The following is a 23,953-nucleotide window of genomic DNA, read 5'->3' as shown; positions in this document are numbered from 1 at the left end:
AACTGCACACATGTAGTGGGATCCAATTTGCACTGGTACGTCCCTAGATGGTACGGGACGTTTGCGAGTTCGGCATCTACTTCTTCACCTAAAATATATAAACTTATTAATATAGACCACAGTCAACATTATGTTGGAGGTTCAAGTAAAAATTATATGTTGTAGTCGGAGGCATCCAAACAAAAGGAAAAATACTCAGTATAAGATATTGTTGTGGTTCATCAAGACTTTCTTCCATGTTTTTGTGGGTCCATGGGCTCTCATGAACATTGATGATGCTGATAATGACCCAACCCACACACAATTGGTTGCTGAAACATCAATGTCCAATTTTCAAGTGGCCATTAAGGTCTATGGATTTAAACCCTATTGACAACGTGGTCTCTAAATGGATGAGGGACATCCATACATGCTGATCTAACAATACAAAGAAATATTTTATGGTGCAGAAACATTCTATAAGTGTCTTCTAGCTTATTAACTTGATTAATAGGGGTGGTTTAGTTTTGCAGAACCAAATGGAATGGGAAGTATGTTTAAAACAGCTTTAATGTTTTAAAACATAGTGAAAATAGGGTTTCTATGTCAGAAGATTCTTACATTTTTTGATTTTTTGCAACCTTTAACCATTCACCTTTTGAACACAAATATATTTTATGAACATAATTTAATTATTCTAATAATAGGTTTATTTTTTAGGTGTGTACAGATTTTCCTGGCTATTAGAGACATGAAGGTCCACAATGCCTTTGTTTATACGCGTAATACTTTTTAGTTATAGATACTGTTAATGCTTGATGGGTCAGGAATGTTTTGGCAGCAAAATGGTGACCAACACAATATTGGGCAGGTGGTCATAATGTTATGCCTGATCGGTGTACATCATATCATATATAACTGGCTAACCCCTGAGCTTGTGTTACTGTCCACTGTATGTGAAATTGTATTTGTTCTTGCTGTGTCCATATCAGAGATGGCAAAAGTACACACATTGTTTACTCAAGTAGAAGTACAGATACACGTTTTAAAAAACTCTGGTTAAAGTTGAAGAATTGACTACATTTTTTCATTCAAGTTAAAGTAAAGAAGTTTGGGCTCTGACATGTACTTAAGTAAAAAGTATGTATTAATGCTACCTGTGTTAGTGTCATGCTTGTAAGTGACCTCACATCATAATAATATATTAATACAAAATAATTTATAATGTTGTTATCTAATGAATGTATCCAGGCTGAAGATCCACATATAGAACACAAGCAGAGAAAAGATGATGATGATCAGGAATGTGTCTGTTCTCAGTCATGTGTACATCACTGACTCCCTCTGTCTCATCCACGTTACCTCCAGACTTCTTGTTGCCTTCTGCCCTGCTCATTGTTATCTTCATAAACTAAACTACGCCTGTGGTGTGTGAGAGTCAGGAAATGATGGACCACTGAAAAAGCCGCACAATGACAAGAAATAGGTTGATGTACTGAAGATGGGGAGCAATGAAAAGAAAAAATATTGATCATATCACCAAATAGATTAAACCTAAAGTAATGAGCCTGGTTTAAAAATGTAAGAAGTAGAAAGTACAGATATTTGTGTAAAAATGAAATGAGTAAAAGTATAAAAAACGCTTGTCCGAAAAATAAACAGTGAAGTGAAGTGCAGATACCAGAAAACGAAGAAAAAACAATAACAAAGTATTTGTACTTCGTTTCTTTCCATCTCTGGTCCATATGAGTTTCCTTTGGGTTCTCTGGTTTCCTTCAAGCTTTTAAAAACATGGCAGTAATTCGATCACTAATTACTCCAAGATGTGAATGTCTACGCATGGTGACTGGTATCTCACCTCACACCCTGCTTTCCCCAGGCTTTGTGTTTATTCCAACCCTACCAAAGATCACAGAATGAATAATAAACAATATATTATATAAATGTTGATTTCCCCTACATGGAAAAAGATGGGTAATAATACAAACAAGGGTTGACTGTATACCACTCTCATGAAAGAAGTGTAGGCCTACACTGATTTCCTGATCATTTAGTGCTACTGGGAAGCTGCACTCTGGAGAGAGAGAGAGAGAGAGAGAGAGAGAGAGAGAAAGTGTGTGTGTGTGTGTGTGCGCACTGATTTGAGAGGCGTAGGATTGCGGAGGCTGCTCATCTCGACCCTGTGGTCAGCACGAAAGTCAAATTGCGCCTGTAAAAATAAGTGTTTTGCGATCTTCATGTCTGTGCTGGTGTGTGTTTGGGTTTCGATTCCGGTTTCCTTTAAGAGACTTCTGTGTGAAAGATTGGCGCTGTAAGTGTGTGTGTGTGTGTGTGTGTGTGTGTGTGTGTGTGTGTGTGTGCGTCCCGCATTGACAGTAGGCGCTACGGATACAAACAGAGACTCGACTAGCGCTTTGTGTTGCAGCCAGGAGCCACCATGGAGTAGAAGGATCTTTCTTCGTGCACTGAACATGAACCCAGGTTTGCTATGAGAGCTTCGTGGTGACCGGAAATCCTCTATTGTCGCGAGCCGGGTGCCAAAATTAAAACGCAAAAGCGAATAAAGATGAAGCAGCATGGAGTGGGTGTTTTACTGACGCTCTGGCTCTTTGTGGAGGTGAGTAGCTTGAGATGATGTCTTTACCGATATGTCAATATATCCATAGAAATAAGGGTGTGTGTGTGTGTGTGTGTGTGTGTGTGTGTGTGTACACAGTATCAGTGCGGTTTCCAGAAATGACGAATGTGAGTCGGTGAGACACTTTTCGGCTTTTGAAGATCCGAATGTAAACGCAATGGAGCGCATTTCGGAAATGCTTTGTGTTGCTGCTGAGTGTCATAACAAACAACAAACACAACTACTGGCCTGTTGTCTAAAAAAAAAAAATAATACAAGAAATAAATAACATTTCCAACCGTAACCCAAAACCCTTACAGTACACTAGTGGTAATATTCAGGGTCATGTATGTTTCCATAACGACTTTATTATTCCAGGTTATTATTTCAACTTTACTTGAATAGTATAATCTTCAAAACAACACACACACACACACACACACACACACACACACACACACACACACACACTCCATTTATCTTTATCTTTACATCTGACCCAGAAATACGGAGAGCATTTTGTGTCAACAAAATCTAAACTTTATGCTTGATATAGGGATTTAAATCGCCTGGAACTGGGCTTAAGACATTGTATATGCACCTAAAGTCAAGTCAAGTCAAGTTTATTTCTATAGCGCTTTTCACAACAGACATTGTCTCAAAGCAGCTTTACAGAATTTAACAGTTAAGGTGAATGATGTGCATTTATCCCTGATGAACAGCCATGGCGACTGTGGCAAGGACAAAACTCCGTTAGATATTATGAGGAAGAAACCGTGAGAGGAACCAGACTCAAAAGGGGAACCCATCCTCATCTGGGTGACATCAAGAGTTTGATCATCAATCTTTCAACAATACAGAACACTGGAGAGTGAGAACTAACATGAGCACTGGAGTATAAGATTATAAGTAATGTTCTTTCTACAGTCTTATACAGTCATTATGGTTATAAAACTAGGAGCTACTGAGCTCATTTGTGATCATCACAGATCCAGCACCAGCTTCTCCATACCAGAGCCTTTAAACACTCCAGGAGGTCCAATGTCAAAACTGCACACATGTAGTGGGATCCAATTTGCACTGGTACGTCCCTAGATGGTACGGGACGTTTGCGAGTTCGGCATCTACTTCTTCACCTAAAATATATAAACAATACAAGCGGAGAATTTAAATGTTTCCGCTTAGTGTAGTGTAGCTTCATCCTAAGGTCACGAAGGCTGTACACTTAAATGTACCAACCATATCAGTGACTATTATTGTTACAGCCGAGTACCCTTTAGAGCGTATTCACTGATAAAAAGAACTAGTCAAGTTGAACTAGAAGAGTATAATGTGCTGTTGTACTGTATATCACAGTCCTTTTTGTTCAGTGAGACACTGTTTTATGATGCTGCAGGCCCTGGAATGAGAGCAGATGACACTGATTATACTATATCCATCATTTACTGTAATAATTGCTGCGTTTCTGCTGTGGATACAAATCTAAAGGTCACGTAGTGATGCAGATAAGGAGCATGCAAAATGCAGGATGATCTACAAGAAGGCATGGAGTCGCTGTGAGGGTGCTTACGTGGCGAGTTATATTTAATTGTGTCCAAAAGTAGTGTGCATGGCTGCATTTTACTTGTATGAGTCATTGGTTTTCTCGCTGGAGAGTTGCTCGTTCTTGTCTCTTTTGGACTTGAAAATGAAGAAATGAAAATGAGGAAACACTATATGTATATATTTTTTGCTTTTTAGCACCTCAGCAGTTGACCCAAGTGCATCACAAACTTTATGAGGCCAGCAGTCTGCTACTATCACATACTGTGCACATCTGCATTTCACATTGAATTTATTATTCATTTATACACATTTTATAGTAGAAAAAAAAACAGAATGCATGATGCATCTATTCCCATAACAGCAAAAAAAAAGATGATTGTGGTTATTAGAGGCCAAAATGCATGTACACATACAGTATGATATGCTTCTCAGTACTCTCTTTAAATCAATAATACACACAACGCATGAAAGCTTATTTTGCATACTTTAGCAGAACCACTGGTCCAGAACTGCAGAAAGCTTTTATGCTTGTTTATGTGAAAATGATAGTTGAATAGGAATCAAGAGATAGCAAAGAAGGCACTTTACTGTGAGTTAAATGGTGGCTAGCTAGATACCAACAGATATTGGACTAGCAAGCTGGATTTTTCATTGATGTGTCAGTAGCAATGGTACTGCTTACATTTTTAGTGACCATACACTTTACGGGAACACATGCACACATGGGGATTTATGCGATTAACCATTCAGCCAATCATGTAGGAGCAGTATACAGCCTTACAGATACATATCATGAGCTTCAGTTAATGTTTACATCAGACATCTGAATAGGAAAAAAAAGTGATCCCTGTGATCTCCGTGGTATGACTGTTGTTGCTAGATGTGCTGGTTTGAGTATTTCAGGAAGTGGTGAGTTCCTGGGAATTTTACACAGAGCAGTCTCTAAAGTTAACACAAAATGTAAACTCTGAGGTGCTTTTCTGCTTGAGATTATTTGAGTTACTATAGACTTTCTGTCAGGTCAGACAGTCTATATTAACTCAAATAATCTCAAGCAGAAAAGCACCTCAGAATGGACTTTTTATCCACAGCTCACTCAGTGTTTTTTGTTTTTTGCACCAGTGTGTTTAAGATCTAGAAGCTGTTGCGTGTGAAAATCCCAGGCCATGTGTTTGGATGTATTTGTTAATTTATTTATAACTTATTTATGCGTATTTACAGTTCAATAGCTCTCAATGCTGCAAAGCATTAAGCATTGTTTGGGATTTATCGTGGGCAAAATTCCCTTGAGTGTCTAGCCTTTCAAAATTAGCAATATTAGCTTATTGCTAGGCATTCTGTCTTTATATGAGTGTAATTGGCTTTCTTTAATCACATTGCCTAGTGAGCCATCAAGTCTGTCTTAAGCATTATACTATAACGACACTGTTTGTCCTGGCGTAAACTTGTTGAAAGGAGATTTGAGGGAAAGGTTACTGCACCCCTCTAGTAAGAAAATAATAACACGACATAATGTTATGAATTTACCCTGCTGAAATGGCCTACTGTAATATTTGCAGTGGAGCCGGGTTATTGTCATTCCCTTCGGTTTTAGCAGACTCTGCATTTCCCCAAAAAAACGCTGTATGGTTGAAACAAAAATGGTTTTATTTGTCTCTTGGAGATTTATCTCTATTTTTTTTTCCATTTTTTTTTTTTTTTTTTTTTTTTTTTTTTTACAAATAATGTAGTTTGTAACATTTGGTAAAGAATCCATCCTGACAATATAACTATTTTATTTTAAAATTATTTTTCAATGTTTTTTTTTTTTTTTTAATTATTATTTTTTTTACACAGAGGTTCTAAATATGTTAAAATGAATACTGTCTTTAATTTTGTAATAATAATAATAATATGGGCCTTGTAATGAATATGTAGTTAATTACTACACTATTCTATATACATTATTATAAGCACAGAGCTGTTGAATTCTCAAAGTGGAAGGTATTGATTAATTTTCTAGTATAGCATCTCTGGCAGTAATTCTGGCTTCAATTCCAGGTTTATATCAATGCACAAGTTAGTGTATCTATAGAAACAGATAATTCGCATAGACTTGTATGACAAATGCTCAGCATAATCTATGCTGATTAGTAAATATGTTTAATAAAATGTATTAGTTTACAAAGAGAATAGAGAACTATTGTACCTAGACTCATCCCTCTGCATCACTTTTCCTTCACTGTACAATTATTTTTGCACTATGTATATGTCACTTTAACTCGGGACTGGCACAGCACAGTGTCACTTTATGCCACTTTATTTTGCACATGGACAATTTAAGGATGATGCACACTGGATTAAATCTGTACTTTTGTCAATATCTACCATAAACATCCATCCCTTTCTGGCAATTCGTGTGTATATATAATAATAATAACATATATATATATATATATATATATATATATATATATATATATATATATATATATACAGGTAGTCGTCGACTTACAACCTATGCAACTTACGACCATTCGACTTTACGACCACAATCACTAGACGCGGCGTACGTAATTTATTTTACCAGCTTCCGGCATAATTACACAGTACTGTACATATAGCCCACTCTACTTATGACCAAATCATTTTACGAGTGTCGAACTTTCTTTCGGCTTCTCCCATTAGGGGTCGCCACAGCGGATCATCCACATGTTTGATTTGGCACGTTTTTACGCTGGATGCCCTTCCTAACGCAACCCTCCCCATTTGTCCGGGACTAAGAACCCGGCACTAAGAGTGGCTGGGGTTGGTTCCCTGACCGGGGATCGAACCCAGGCCGCAGCAGTGAGAGCGCTGCATCCTAACCACTAGACCACCAGGGACACATATATATATATATATATATATATATATATATATATATATATATATATATATATATATATATATATATATATATATATATATATATATATATATACAGGAGTGCAGAATTATTAGGCAATGAGTATTTTGACCACATCATCCTCGTTATGCATGTTGTCTTACTCCAAGCTGTATAGGCTGGAAAGCCTACTACCAATTAAGCATATTAGGTGATGTGCATCTCTGTAATGAGAAGGGTGTGGTCTAATGACATCAACACCCTATATCAGGTGTGCATAATTATTAGGCAACTTCCTTTCCTTTGGCAAAATGGGTCAAAAGAAGGACTTGACAGGCTCAGAAAAGTCAAAAATAGTGAGATATATTGCAGAGGGATGCAGCAGTCTTAAAATAGCCAAGCTTCTGAAGCGTGATCATCGAACAATCAAGCGTTTCATTCAAAATAGTCGACAGGGTCGCAAGAAGCGTGTGGAAAACCAAGGCGCAAAATAACTGCCCGTGAACTGAGAAAAGTCAAGCGTGCAGCTGCCAAGATGCCACTTGCCACCAGTTTGGCCATATTTCAGAGCTGCAACATCACTGAGTGCCCAAAAGCACAAGGTGTGCAATACTCAGAGACATGGCCAAGGTAAGAAAGGCAGAAAGTCGACCACCACTGAACAAGACACACAAGCTGAAACGTCAAGACTGGGCCAAGAAATATCTCAAGACTGATTTTCTAAGGTTTTATGGACTGATGAAATGAGAGTGAGTCTTGATGGGCCAGATGGATGGGCCCGTGGCTGGATTGGTAAAGGGCAGAGAGCTCCAGTCCGACTCAGACGCCAGCAAGGTGGAGGTGGAGTACTGGTTTGGGCTGGTATCATCAAAGATGAGCTTGTGGGGCCTTTTCGGGTTGAGGATGGAGTCAAGCTGAACTCCCAGTCCTACTGCCAGTTTCTGGAAGACACCTTCTTCAAGCAGTGGTACAGGAAGAAGTCTGCATCCTTCAAGAAAAACATGATTTTCATGCAGGACAATGCTCCATCACACACGTCCAAGTACTCCACAGCGTGGCTGGCAAGAAAGGGTATAAAAGAAGAAAATCTAATGATATGGCCTCCTTGTTCACCTGATCTGAACCCCATTGAGAACCTGTGGTCCATCATCAAATGTGCGATTTACAAGGAGGAAAACAGTACACCTCTCTGAACAGTGTCTGGGAGGCTGTGGTTGCTGCTGCACGCAATGTTGATGGTGAACAGATCAAAACACTGACAGAATCCATGGATGGCAGGCTTTTGAGTGTCCTTGCAAAGAAAGGTGGCTATATTGGTCACTGATTTGTTTTGTTTGGTTTTGAATGTCAGAAATGTATATTTGTGAATGTTGAGATGTTATATTGGTTTCACTGGTAAAAATAAATAATTGAAATGGGTATGAATTTGTTTTTTGTTAAGTTGCCTAATAATTATGCACAGTAATAGTCACCTGCACACACAGATATCCCCTAAAATAGCTAAAACTAAAACTACTTCCAAAAATATTCAGCTTTGATATTAATGAGTTTTGTGTTCATTGAGAACATGGTTGTTGTTCAAATTAAATCCTCAAATAAAATTAATCCTCAAAATACAACTTGCCTAATAATTATGCATCCGGGACTAAGAACCCGGCACTAAGAGTGGCTGGGGTTGGTTCCTGACCGGGATCGAACACAGGCCGCAGCAGTGAGAGCGCTGCATCCTAACCACTAGACCACCAGGGACACATATATATATATATATATATATATATATATATATATATATATATATATATATATATATATATATATATATATATATATATATATATATATATATATATACAGGAGTGCAGAATTATTAGGCAAATGAGTATTTTGACCACATCATCCTCGTTATGCATGTTGTCTTACTCCAAGCTGTATAGGCTGGAAAGCCTACTACCAATTAAGCATATTAGGTGATGTGCATCTCTGTAATGAGAAGGGGTGTGGTCTAATGACATCAACACCCTATATCAGGTGTGCATAATTATTAGGCAACTTCCTTTCCTTTGGCAAAATGGGTCAAAAGAAGGACTTGACAGGCTCAGAAAAGTCAAAAATAGTGAGATATATTGCAGAGGGATGCAGCAGTCTTAAAATAGCCAAGCTTCTGAAGCGTGATCATCGAACAATCAAGCGTTTCATTCAAAATAGTCGACAGGGTCGCAAGAAGCGTGTGGAAAACCAAGGCGCAAAATAACTGCCCGTGAACTGAGAAAAGTCAAGCGTGCAGCTGCCAAGATGCCACTTGCCACCAGTTTGGCCATATTTCAGAGCTGCAACATCACTGAGTGCCCAAAAGCACAAGGTGTGCAATACTCAGAGACATGGCCAAGGTAAGAAAGGCAGAAAGTCGACCACCACTGAACAAGACACACAAGCTGAAACGTCAAGACTGGGCCAAGAAATATCTCAAGACTGATTTTCTAAGGTTTTATGGACTGATGAAATGAGAGTGAGTCTTGATGGGCCAGATGGATGGGCCCGTGGCTGGATTGGTAAAGGGCAGAGAGCTCCAGTCCGACTCAGACGCCAGCAAGGTGGAGGTGGAGTACTGGTTTGGGCTGGTATCATCAAAGATGAGCTTGTGGGGCCTTTTCGGGTTGAGGATGGAGTCAAGCTGAACTCCCAGTCCTACTGCCAGTTTCTGGAAGACACCTTCTTCAAGCAGTGGTACAGGAAGAAGTCTGCATCCTTCAAGAAAAACATGATTTTCATGCAGGACAATGCTCCATCACACACGCCCAAGTACTCCACAGCGTGGCTGGCAAGAAAGGGTATAAAAGAAGAAAATCTAATGATATGGCCTCCTTGTTCACCTGATCTGAACCCCATTGAGAACCTGTGGTCCATCATCAAATGTGCGATTTACAAGGAGGAAAACAGTACACCTCTCTGAACAGTGTCTGGGAGGTTGTGGTTGCTGCTGCACGCAATGTTGATGGTGAACAGATCAAAACACTGACAGAATCCATGGATGGCAGGCTTTTGAGTGTCCTTGCAAAGAAAGGTGGCTATATTGGTCACTGATTTGTTTTGTTTGGTTTTGAATGTCAGAAATGTATATTTGTGAATGTTGAGATGTTATATTGGTTTCACTGGTAAAAATAAATAATTGAAATGGGTATGAATTTGTTTTTTGTTAAGTTGCCTAATAATTATGCACAGTAATAGTCACCTGCACACACAGATATCCCCCTAAAATAGCTAAAACTAAAACTACTTCCAAAAATATTCAGCTTTGATATTAATGAGTTTTTTGTGTTCATTGAGAACATGGTTGTTGTTCAAATTAAATCCTCAAATAAAATTAATCCTCAAAATACAACTTGCCTAATAATTCTGCACTCCCTGTATATATATATATATATATATATATATATATATATATATATATATATATATATATATATATATATATATATATATATATATATTTTATACATACTTTTAACTATACTATACTTTTAATATACTTATACTTTATCCTTTTTTTATTTATTTACTTTATTTTTAGCCTTATATTCTATTTCAATTTTCCATGTTAACATGTTGGACAATCATGAAAAAAAAAAGCAGTATAAAGCAGTACTTAATCTGTATGAATGTGTATGTGACAAATTAAATGTGAATTTGAATTTGATGGTGAGTATTACTGTTAGAAGATGTTTATGTAATGTTCCCGGGTGTCAGTGCTCAGTGTTTTGTAACAAACTGAGTTTTGCTCTACAGGAGACTTCACTGAGGCTTGCTAATCTATTAGTAACATGAACAAAATAAACTTTTCTATCTTAGCATCTTAAAGAGAGAAAAAAAGAGGTTGAAAGGGGATAGTTGTTTATGACGTACATGCTCTAAGTAATAACAGGACCTTGCATTGACTTTTCATACTGTTTTATACTGTTACTGTTATATACTGACTTTCCATTAACAGTTCCAAATTCCTACAATTTGTTTGAGAGGAATAGCACATGTGATTAGTCCATTTCAATGTAGTATCACACCAATTCCCATAACAGTACAATCCATTATGTTTTGCTCCATGCAAAAAAAACATCATGTTTAGTTGATTTTGCAGCACTATTTTGCTATGTGTATGCTTACTGATCACACTCTTGATATCACCCAAATGAGGATGGGTTCCCCTTTTGAGTCTGGTTCCTCTCAAGGTTTCTTCCTTATAACATCTAAGGGAGTTTTTTTCTTGCCACAGTCGCCACGGCTGCTCATCATGGATAAATGCATACCATTCACTTGACTGTTGATTTCTGTAAAGCTGCTTTGAGACAATGTCTGTTGTGAAAAGCACCATAGAAATAAACTTGACTTGACTTGACTTACTTGTAGCCTTTGACAAAATATTGATAATGAAGCTAATGTTTATACTGTTTATACTGTCATATTGGGCTTGTTTCTTGTTGGGTATTTCTATTGGGTTTATTTATATGGAGCATGATACAGTGTGGCTACTTGTTCTGTCCCATCTGGAAGTGCTTATATATATATATATATATATATATATATATATATATATATATATATATATATATATATATATATATATAAGGTATTAACCTAGTGTTTTAGGCTCATGCTCGGTTGTCCCTCAAAAGTTCTTCACAGAATACCTCTCATTTTAAGAACTATCTTTTGCTTTGTTATTGGCTTAACATATGCTCCTCAACCAAATAAAACAAAAGAAAAGCTCAGGAGCTATTACATGAATAAATATGATCAACTAACCAATTACCTCTAGTCTGCAAACAATGGAGGATTTTAAACTAGTATATGTCAATATTGGCCTGTTAATGCAAAATCTTTCCTAATGTGTTTGAAGAGGATTGTGTATATTGTGCGAGATAGAGCCTGTGCATATATAACTGTTTGACCTTGCTATATGTTTATAAATAAGTGCTTTTGTCACACAGCCATTTTTTTAGTTCAGTCAGCCATGAAATAAGAAGTTTGGAGGCACTGTGTATGCGCTCTCCTGTTTCAGTGCTTTAATAATCATATTAACATGCAGCATGTGTTTAAACTATTGACTACTTTGATGAATAATTGATCTTCCTAAATTGAAACGTGAATCTTTGATTAATGCGATAATTGAATTTTGATCTGTCCGATAGCTTATTGCGGCCGAGCTTCGCTATGTTGTGAATGAAATTCTAGCGGTGGAACGGGTGTCCTTTTATCCTTAATGAAATATAGAATGTAAAAAAAAAAATTTAAAATTGTCAGCTATACAGTAAAAAACAAGAAAGTGCACTTTTTGGAAATTGGATATTGTTTAGCATCTTGTTAATACAAGAACAGATTTTAGTATGGGAAAACATCCCAGTCGATCTTTTTGTTATAAGAAATATGCATGCAATTTAGTAAATAAATATGAACATTATAAAATATTTTTTTCCTAGGTAACCTACATGTTTAGGAAATTAGTATAAATTTAGTCATAATTAATAATGATGTAATGCATTTTTCAAAACAATTATATACATATATCCAAATTACGAGATCATAATGCAGATTGGCATTATTATTATTTCCACAATTTGATTCTGAATAGTGGAATTGTTTATAGTAATCTGAAGTGTGCCAGGCTTTGTATTGAGTGTCACACTTCGTCTGAGCTGGTTTCTCTTTGTTACTGTATTTAGTGGGCCTACACGTCTTCTTTCTGCAGTCTGACTTTGAGCTAAAGTAGTCATGGCTTTGAAAAAAACGGCTGTGATGCCGCAGGCACCGTGCACTAATCTGCGAAAAAAATTCTTTTGAGAGGATTAGTGATGAGTCCCTCAGTAATCTGCCGCTACTGCTGGGCAGGGTGAAATTGCTCTCTTTGGTCTGTTTTTGTTTGCTAATGGAATCAGCCGTGGGAGTGCTGGAAACTGATCAATTTCCTTGTTGTGCACTGATGGGGTGCGTTGAAAAAAAATTCCCTGAATCATCTGCTGAAGTGCAGAAATATCTGTGTTTGCAATGATTGCAATTCTCTAAGGATGTGTTGAGCTATGACTTCAATCATGTTCTTGCCACTGGCTTCAGCAACAGCAGAAGAACTTTCAGGAGATCTAGGGACTTCTTCTGTTATAATTTCATATTTTTAGGTGACAGACCGCTCTTCTAGAGTAATATAAAGCTGTGTTTGGGCCACTTCTTGGTAGTGTGTACCACATATCACAATGGGTCATTAGGGAGCTATGAAGCAATGCCGTATTTTATGAAAGTCATTATCCTTTCATTTATCTCTACAGTATAAAATTGTACATGAGCTTTGCCGAAGACGACATTCCAAGCCAAAAATATTGGCCTTGTGACTACAGTGCAATATATTTACTTTACCGTGTTTTGAAAAAGCTAAGCATAAATCAACCCTAAATAATGATTTACCATTTTACTCTATATATTTGATAAACTGAACAGGATGAAAATGTGAAAAGTGTGCGACTGGACAAAAAAAACCTGAGGTATTTTTTAACTTTGATTAATCAAGGACAACTTAAAGGACCCATACAATTTCTAAACCTGACCCTATTTATTGCTACACAGTTTATTATAATTAAATCTCTTAATTAAATGATAATATAATTAAATTAAGATTTGTCAGAATGTGTACATTAATTCGCTAGAAGAGAACCACTGACAGTAGTTTCACCTGCAAAGAAAATCTCATGGTTACAGGCACTCGATCTAAAACATTATAGTTTCTATAAAAATGTCTTTCACAGAGGAAGCGAAGATGCCCCACATAACCTAAAACCTAATAATAGACGTATTGTGCTGTTTATAACAAGTGCATGCTGAAGTTATCTGTAAGGAGCTCATTACTAACAATTTATGGAAAGAGTTTATAGTGTCAGCAGTAAAGAAATAAACCATGGGAAGTATAGAGGACATTTTTCTTTAACAAGCAGCTTTATTAGTCTTAATTATGGTACAGCTGATATCACAGTGACCTACAAATAATCAAACTAAGTCAAGCTCATGCCACAGGACTATGTTCACATTTTATGTCACATGACTTTCTGCTCCTGCAGCCTTGTAATTAGCACCTGTATAAAGACTAACCTCACTTCTCACATTTGCCTTTCCATGGTTGTCACTGCTAGATTTTTCCTTGTTTTATGTTTTATGTTTTGGTTATTGTTTCTTTGTCTTGTTGGTTCATGTTTCTTTTAATTTTTAGACACCACATTTTGCACTTGAAATTAATGTATTTGTGTTTGCATCCTCTTTTACCGCTATTACTTGACATTACAGTCACAATAAAAGCAATATAACCGCAGTCCAGACATTTGTCCATTCTGTGCAACCTTAGTCCATGTCATAAAAACGAGACCAAACGAGTCATATTTATATACCAAATTATATGATTCTTTATTATCATTATAATCTGATATTACAGACTTAATACCACGCCACATTTATACTAGCAGTATGTTCGTTTTACCATTTGGTTTTCAAAAGCAGTCTATAGAAGCTCTAGGAGCCAAAAGCTTTTTGTGCACAAAAAAAAAGACGAAAAAAACAAAAACCTCAGCATTGTTGCAGCCGATGGAAAGTAGCATAGAGAGTTAAAGATGCAAGATTCAATTAGGGTAGTTGTGATTCATTGCATGAGTTATGCCTTTTGTGTCTCTTTTGTAGAACAGATTAAAGGAGGAACTATTACTGAGGTTGGCATTCATGTGTTTGCTGCTTGTGATGTTAATCGAGTGTCTTTTTCCTTTAAGGCACAGAGTAGCCTTGCTCAGCCTGGACCCCTGTGTTCTGCCAAAACATTTCTGTTGTTGGTGCCTGTTGCTGTCTTTTTCTCTTTGTGTGTAACAAAAGCCTCATTGTGTGGGTCCTGTTCTATCAGCCTGTTTATCCCAGTGATGACAGCTTAAGACTTGGTTGAATGTTGGAGCTGAAGTTGGCACCGTTGTGCCCTTAATTGACAGGATGTGTGGGAAAGATCTTTGTGGAAGCAGCACGGGTCTATTCCAGTGTTGGCACTAATTGCAGTGTATTAGACAAGAGCATTACCAAGATATATTTAAATCTGTAATATAACTGTCCGGGAAAACTAGTTTAATATGTGATTATTTTGGCAGTAGGCATTGAGAGTATGTAGTATTTTGGCACTGCAAGGCAATAGCTCCATATATAATTTTGCCACTACTTAATTCTTTTTTATAAGCAAAACATTTGGAAATTTGCCTTATTACATAATGCATAAACAACGTTAAACAGTATGATTATTTGGTCCGAAAAACAAAACAAAACACTGGATTAAAAGTAATCTGTGATTCTACCTCCCTCTTGTTCTGAAGGGCATGATGATGACACTAATTAGTTACATTTTTAGAAGTAGCTGGCAGAAACAGTGGAATTCCTGAAAAGGTATCCATAACCTTTCTCTTGTTGTAGAATCTCATTTCATGTTGCGGAAATTCGACAGAATGCTGTATAAGGATGTTTACGGTACATATTATTACTTTTTACATTATGCAAGGTTTGGTTGAAAAATATTTGTTCTCATGTTAATGCTTCAACAATGGTAATGTAGCTCAGTGGTTAAGGTATTGGTCTTTAAATGATAAGGTTAACATCTGCCACAGCTGGGGCCTTGAGCAAGACCCTTAACTCTCACTGCTCAATCTGCATAGGCATGTCTGCCAAATGCCATAAATGTATATAAATGCATTCTTTGTTATATATCTTCCGCTTGCCAGAACTTTTATTGGACTTGAAACTTTTAGGTCAAGTAGCCTTTATTGTAATTTCAACTATTTTACAGATTAGTCCATCGATTAATCGAGTAATCGGATAAGAAGTGCATTTCCTTCATTAAAGAGCAATATTAAATATACAAGAGAAAATAAGACGGGTCTCATAAAATGAACGTCATTTTTTGTTTGCTTGTTTCCTTGTTGAAATCTGTGAAAACTAAACTCATTTTGTGCATTAAATTGCCAAATTACATCAAAATGCAATAACAAATATATAAATCATAAAATAAAATATAAAAATCAATTTCAAATTAATAATAAAAAAAAAAAAAAAAAAAGGTAAACGCACTGTGCTGTGTTTTCTTTATATTTCAGTTTAAAATGATCCCAAACTTTAGAAACTTTCTGTTGTGTTGTTTGGCCTGAATCTTCTCCTCGACCCTTGCTGTTTTCTCTCCGCTCCTCTATTTTCATTCTGCCTCGTCTTGTGTTTACCTGTCCAGGGGTTTCATTTATAAATGTGCGTACACCACTTTTTACAAAAAAAGCTTGTGATTTATAACAAAAAACTCGAGGGGAGAAAATGCGCACCTTTAAGTGAACTCTGATCCCTGCGTACACACAAGTGGAAACACAGAAGACCCCGGAACGGTTTATGAATGAAGTTTACAAATGAGACCCAGAGTTTAGCTGATGGTGCGTCAGTAGTTATGGTTCGTGGGGAAACACAGTGCTCCATGTATAGTTAAATGGACTAAACGAAACGATTTGGATCAATGCTTTTTCGTATTCGGATTACTCAAGTTACTCGAGGAATCGTTTAAGTCCTAATTTCAACCATATACAGTACTGTACGAGACAACTTTTCTCTAGGTCCTACGTGCCACATAAAACAACATAAATTAGCATTGCATGCAAACAAAATTTTGGTGCACAGTACTACACAGTACACAATAACACTGTAACAGTGCAGCACTGCTCAGCACACAGAGCTAAATATATGATGGCAATAAATTGTCCATATGATATTAAACACTGCACATGTAATAATTTGGTGATGATTTAGCAGTAGTTATTTGTACAGACAAATTGCAACGAAGGTGTGTGTGTGTGTGTGTGTGTGTGTGTGTGTGTGTGTGTGTGTGTGTGTGTGTGTGTGTATGTGTATAAATTCAGTCTCTTATTGAAAAGTCTCATGGTTTTTGAACTGGTTTGGAACAACCTGTCTGAGTCCCATCTGACCTGACCTGAAGTTTTGAATCCGACCATTCAAACTGACACATTAAAATGACAAAGTTTTGCACAAACTTCATAACAGCCAACCGTTATCATCTGGAGACTGAGTGAAATCTCACTTTAATAATGAAGGTACTTCTTCAAATATTGTTTATTGCCTTTCAACCAAATGTATTTCTCTATACTTATTTGAATATATTAACTTTTCTAGAGTAACAGCTAACTCAAAGGAGTTTGCATGGGTGGCAGTCCAGGTAATCTTTGCATTAGAAAAATGTCTAATCAATGATATGGTAAAGATTTCAGTAGGGAGAGGCTTGTTATATATTTATAAAATACGTTTTATGCATCAAAGCTTTGGAGCAGTCTTGCATGTTTTTTTTGCATTTGAAGTATCCAGGGTAGGACGTTGTGCTTTCTGGTTTCTCTTTTTTTTTTCCTCATCTGTTTTTTTTTCTGCCTTTTTTGTCATACTAACGTCAAGAGATTGGATTAGAAAAATACTGGAGACAGAGGATCTGTTTATAGTAGCTAAATGTGAATGATAACAGGAACGACCCTATTTCTGCGACTTTCCAGAATGTAATTGTAAACTGATTTACAAAATAAATAAAAAAAAATTTATAATATAGTTTATTAACAAAAATTATAATTGCTGTATTGTAGCATAAGGAATAAAACAATTTGAGGTTATTAAGAGTGTTTTTTTTTTTTTTTATTATATCACAGTGTGGTTACTTTTTTAAATCTGATTGGCTAGAAGGTTCTTGTATTTTTTTGTAATTGTAATTCACTTCAGTTAGATTCAAATTGGTCTGGCAATGGACATGGTCACAAAGAGGCTTCACAGAAATAAATAAATTCAGGATTATCACTAAATAGGTTTCTAAGATAAATGCAGTAATATGAAAATAATCCACTTATCCACTAGATTATTTTTGAATAGCCATGTAAATTCTCATGCACCATTTCATTCTTAATCAATCCCGAAGTGCTACTGAGCCACAGAGCCAGAAACCTTTTGCCCAAGAATATATATACCGTATTTTTCGGACTATAAGCCGCTACCTTTTTCCCACGTTTTGAACCCCACGGCTTAAACAATGAAGTGGCTTATTTATGATTTGTTCCTGGGTTTTTCCCGGTTTTCGCAAACTACAAGCCAAAAAACTGAGCCCCATAACATTAGACCAATGAAATTTCCGAACAGAAAAGAAAAAATGCACCTCACCTGTGTTCTGAGCTGCACCGCATCGGGAGAAAAACGTTTTTTTTTAAACGCACGACAATGCCAAAAGAAAAATATAATAGTTGTGAAAGGAAGGAGGAAGACAGTGAACAATGACTTTCTTGGTAAGCTACTGTTTAGATACAAGCCGTTGTAACGCGTTGAGTCTGGGTGAAGGGAGAGCTCGCTAACTCCAGTTGCAACAGAAATCATATAAGCACAGACAGGTTTCAAAAACTTGTGCTTTTTTTTTTTTTCTTGGCAACGGCATTACGGTTTAGTCAAAGAAACTTAGAAATGAGCATCAGAAAAAAATAAGGACATATTCCTCGGTCTTGCACACATGCAGTAATACTGGAAAAATGCGGCAGCAGCCTATTTCCAAAATACCGCTATGTTTCTAAAGGAAGCGCAACATATTTCACCCGTTGCACCGTGTAACAGACACTGTCGTTAAAGTCTCTGTAAAGTTCATTAGTGTCACTGTAGACACCTGCGGCTTATAGACAGGTGCGTCTTATTTATGTTTAAAATAAAAATCTTTGTCAAATTCAGTGGGTGCGGCTTATATATGGGTCACTATATATATATATATATATATATATATATATATATATATATATATATATATATATATATATATATATATATATATATATATAGTGAGAAAAATAAGTATTTGAACACCCTGCTATTTTGCAAGTTCTCCCACTTAGAAATCATGGAGGGGTCTGAAATTGTCATCGTAGGTGCATGTCCACTGTGAGAGACATAATCTAAAAAAAGAAATCCAGAAATCACAATGTATGATTTTTAAACTATTTATTTGTATGATACAGCTGCACATAAGTATTTGAACACCTGTCTATCAGCTAGAATTCTGACCCTCAAAGACCTGTTAGTCTGCCTTTAAAATGTCACCTCCACTACATTAATTATCCTAAATTAGATGCACCTGTTTGAGGTCGTTAACTGCATAAAGACACCTGTCCACCCCATACAATCAGTAAGAATCCAACAACTAACATGGCCAAGACCAAAGAGCTGTCCAAAGACACTAGAGACAAAATTGTACACCTCCACAAGGCTGGAAAGGGCTACGGGGAAATTGCCAAGCAGCTTGGTGAAAAAAGGTCCACTGTTGGAGCAATCATTAGAAAATGGAAGAAGCTAAACATGACTGTCAATCTCCCTCGGACTGGGGCTCCATGCAAGATCTCACCTCGTGGGGTCTCAATGATCCTAAGGAAGCTAATCCCAATAGAGAATCTTTGGAGGGAGCTCAAACTCCTTGTTTCTCAGCGACAGGCCAGAAACCTGACTGATCTGGAGAATATGTGTGTGGAGGTGGGCCAAAATTCCTGCTGCAGTGTGTGCAAACCTGGTGAAAAACTACAGGAAACGTTTGACCTCTGTAATTGTCAACAAAGGCTACTGTACCAAATATTAACATTGACTTTCTCAGGTGTTCAAAGACTTATTTGCAGCTGTATCATACAAATAAATAGTTAAAAAATCATATATTGTGATTTCTGGAATTAAATTTTTAGATTATGTCTCTCACAGTGGACATGCACCTACGATGCCAATTTCAGCAAAATAGCAGGGTTTTCAAATACTTATTTTCCTCACTGTGTATATATATATATATATATATATACATAGTGAGAAAAATAAGTATTTGAACACCCTGCTATTTTGCAAGTTCTCCCACTTAGAAATCATGGAGGGGTCTGAAATTGTCATCGAGGTGCATGTCCACTGTGAGAGACATAATCTAAAAAGAAATCCAGAAATCACAATGTATGATTTTAAACTATTTATTTGTATGATACAGCTGCACATAAGTATTTGAACACCTGTCTATCAGCTAGAATTCTGACCCTCAAAGACCTGTTAGTCTGCCTTTAAAATGTCCACCTCCACTACATTAATTATCCTAAATTAGATGCACCTGTTTGAGGTCGTTAACTGCATAAAGACACCTGTCCACCCCATACAATCAGTAAGAATCCAACAACTAACATGGCCAAGACCAAAGAGCTGTCCAAAGACACTAGAGACAAAATTGTACACCTCCACAAGGCTGGAAAGGGCTACGGGGAAATTGCCAAGCAGCTTGGTGAAAAAAGGTCCACTGTTGGAGCAATCATTAGAAAATGGAAGAAGCTAAACATGACTGTCAATCTCCCTCGGACTGGGGCTCCATGCAAGATCTCACCTCGTGGGGTCTCAATGATCCTAAGGAAGCTAATCCCAATAGAGAATCTTTGGAGGGAGCTCAAACTCCTTGTTTCTCAGCGACAGGCCAGAAACCTGACTGATCTGGAGAATATGTGTGTGGAGGAGTGGGCCAAAATTCCTGCTGCAGTGTGTGCAAACCTGGTGAAAAACTACAGGAAACGTTTGACCTCTGTAATTGTCAACAAAGGCTACTGTACCAAATATTAACATTGACTTTCTCAGGTGTTCAAAGACTTATTTGCAGCTGTATCATACAAATAAATAGTTAAAAAATCATATATTGTGATTTCTGGAATTAAATTTTTTAGATTATGTCTCTCACAGTGGACATGCACCTACGATGCCAATTTCAGCAAAATAGCAGGGTTTTCAAATACTTATTTTCCTCACTGTGTATATATATATATATATATATATATATACAGGGAGTGCAGAATTATTAGGCAAATGAGTATTTTGACCACATCATCCTCGTTATGCATGTTGTCTTACTCCAAGCTGTATAGGCTGGAAAGCCTACTACCAATTAAGCATATTAGGTGATGTGCATCTCTGTAATGAGAAGGGGTGTGGTCTAATGACATCAACACCCTATATCAGGTGTGCATAATTATTAGGCAACTTCCTTTCCTTTGGCAAAATGGGTCAAAAGAAGGACTTGACAGGCTCAGAAAAGTCAAAAATAGTGAGATATATTGCAGAGGGATGCAGCAGTCTTAAAATAGCCAAGCTTCTGAAGCGTGATCATCGAACAATCAAGCGTTTCATTCAAAATAGTCGACAGGGTCGCAAGAAGCGTGTGGAAAACCAAGGCGCAAAATAACTGCCCGTGAACTGAGAAAAGTCAAGCGTGCAGCTGCCAAGATGCCACTTGCCACCAGTTTGGCCATATTTCAGAGCTGCAACATCACTGAGTGCCCAAAAGCACAAGGTGTGCAATACTCAGAGACATGGCCAAGGTAAGAAAGGCAGAAAGTCGACCACCACTGAACAAGACACACAAGCTGAAACGTCAAGACTGGGCCAAGAAATATCTCAAGACTGATTTTTCTAAGGTTTTATGGACTGATGAAATGAGAGTGAGTCTTGATGGGCCAGATGGATGGGCCCGTGGCTGGATTGGTAAAGGGCAGAGAGCTCCAGTCCGACTCAGACGCCAGCAAGGTGGAGGTGGAGTACTGGTTTGGGCTGGTATCATCAAAGATGAGCTTGTGGGGCCTTTTCGGGTTGAGGATGGAGTCAAGCTGAACTCCCAGTCCTACTGCCAGTTTCTGGAAGACACCTTCTTCAAGCAGTGGTACAGGAAGAAGTCTGCATCCTTCAAGAAAACATGATTTTCATGCAGGACAATGCTCCATCACACACGCCCAAGTACTCCACAGCGTGGCTGGCAAGAAAGGGTATAAAAGAAGAAAATCTAATGATATGGCCTCCTTGTTCACCTGATCTGAACCCCATTGAGAACCTGTGGTCCATCATCAAATGTGCGATTTACAAGGAGGAAAACAGTACACCTCTCTGAACAGTGTCTGGGAGGCTGTGGTTGCTGCTGCACGCAATGTTGATGGTGAACAGATCAAAACACTGACAGAATCCATGGATGGCAGGCTTTTGAGTGTCCTTGCAAAGAAAGGTGGCTATATTGGTCACTGATTTGTTTTTGTTTGGTTTTGAATGTCAGAAATGTATATTTGTGAATGTTGAGATGTTATATTGGTTTCACTGGTAAAATAAATAATTGAAATGGGTATGAATTTGTTTTTGTTGTTGCCTAATAATTATGCACAGTAATAGTCACCTGCACACACAGATATCCCCTAAAATAGCTAAAACTAAAACTACTTCCAAAAATATTCAGCTTTGATATTAATGAGTTTTTGTGTTCATTGAGAACATGGTTGTTGTTCAAATTAATCCTCAAATAAAATTAATCCTCAAAAATACAACTTGCCTAATAATTCTGCACTCCCTGTACATATATATATATATATATATATATATATATATATATATATATATATATATATATATATATATATATCTGAGCCCAAATTAATATAGCATGCATAGTCATGCTACAGCATTGGCACAGTCATCTCATGCTCTACTGCTCTCCTGATTATACAATTATCTAATTTTTTTCCCCCTTAATTAATATTTAGAAGAAGACCTGCCTCCAGAATACAGCTGACTATGTCATGGTTTACATGCAGTGTCAAGAACACAAGCTATTATTTGATTCTAATGTGCAAAAACCTTTGACGAAACATTTCAGACCTCAGATAAGCAACCTGATACATCATCTCCAGTCGTAAATTGTTCCTGGTAGTGTAGCAGTTAGTGCAGTTCCCACCATCTATCTGATATCACAAAGCTGCTTTCTTTCTATAAGCCTCTCATTGTGCTGGATGAGTGCAATGAGAGAGATACAATCTGAAGAATGTTGAGGAATTTAGAGGCACTTTTATCTCAAGGGCATCATTAATCTCTTAAAGTTTAATGGATTAAAAATGGATAGAACTGGTGTAGAGTGTGTAGGAACATTCTATAGTGTTATTTCTTTTAGGATATTAAATAGAATATCAGGATTTGTTACATTAAAAAAAAAAGAACATTTCCACTGGCAATGTGCATGTGCATTTTTCACTAAGTTTCGAAGACATTTTGGAGTTAAAGTTAACTAAAGTCAAATGTCATCTGGTGTTTATTCAGCTCTTTTAAATTCCAGCGTATTAGACTACAGGGCGCACACTTTTGTATTCGAAGCGCTCAGAGAGAAAAATCCAGAGTCCTGCAATCAAACTCTAACTTTAAAACAGCTGTTTTTGTTTAACACTTAAACACGGGCTCACGAAAGTGAAATGTGACCCATCTTGGATCTGTGTTGGCTGTTTGTTTAGTCAGATCTCTCAGCTTCTAGCATTAAAATCTTTTTCCCCTGCTGCTGAAACTGTTCTTTCTAGATTTTAATGGCAACGTTTGAATTGTTTGCACACCTACATGTTTAAGTCTTTTAATATCTTAAATAATTTTTCAATGACTGATAGACGACCAGTTACTGCCTTATCAGTACCTTACCAGTGCATTTCCTTTATTTTTTTTTCTTTTTATTTTTTTTCTATTATAATATTGAATATTACTTATTAGAAAATTTTAAGACAATAATGTATGAGAAACTATTTGCAGGAGGCTTAGCATGTTGACTTAGAAAACCTTTGCTTTAGCAAATGATTTTAGCCAGTAAGATTTAGCCAGATATTGTTTCTCTGGCTGAGTGGCAACTGTGATAGTAATATTAGTGTTTTTATCATAATAAACTGATAAACTTTTCAATGTCAAGTGTGATATGTTAGGCCCAGGCCTAAAGAGTTACTCTTACCACCCAGGGTTACCACCAGTTTTTTCCCATAACAGAACATCCTGAAGCATTTTATAGCTTGTTTACCACAGCAATTTATTAATGCTAACAA

General features: G+C 36.9%; 1 protein-coding gene across 3 annotated transcripts in view; it reads left to right on the top strand.

Moving 5' to 3' along the window:
* vopp1 (VOPP1 WW domain binding protein) overlaps nucleotides 1-23,953 on the top strand; it is a 68,764-nt gene that overhangs the window by 6,165 nt on the left and 38,646 nt on the right. Inside the window, exons 1-2 of one of the 3 annotated variants that reach the window (XM_046848490.1) lie at nucleotides 2,089-2,228; nucleotides 2,356-2,596. The exons of 1 other annotated variant lie outside the window; for it this stretch is intronic. In XM_046848490.1, the coding sequence (XP_046704446.1) occupies nucleotides 2,546-2,596 (51 nt within the window). In that variant the 5' untranslated portion in view covers nucleotides 2,089-2,228; nucleotides 2,356-2,545. Of the gene's footprint in view, nucleotides 1-2,088; nucleotides 2,291-2,355; nucleotides 2,597-23,953 lie in introns of those variants that run through there. One more of the 3 variants, XM_046848489.1, reaches the window with a different exon arrangement.

The sequence above is a fragment of the Silurus meridionalis genome, chromosome 4 (genome assembly GCF_014805685.1).
Source record: "Silurus meridionalis isolate SWU-2019-XX chromosome 4, ASM1480568v1, whole genome shotgun sequence".
Lineage (NCBI taxonomy): Eukaryota > Metazoa > Chordata > Actinopteri > Siluriformes > Siluridae > Silurus > Silurus meridionalis.
Note: the sequence above shows the minus strand (reverse complement) of the source record. Positions and strands in the feature narration are given on the sequence as shown.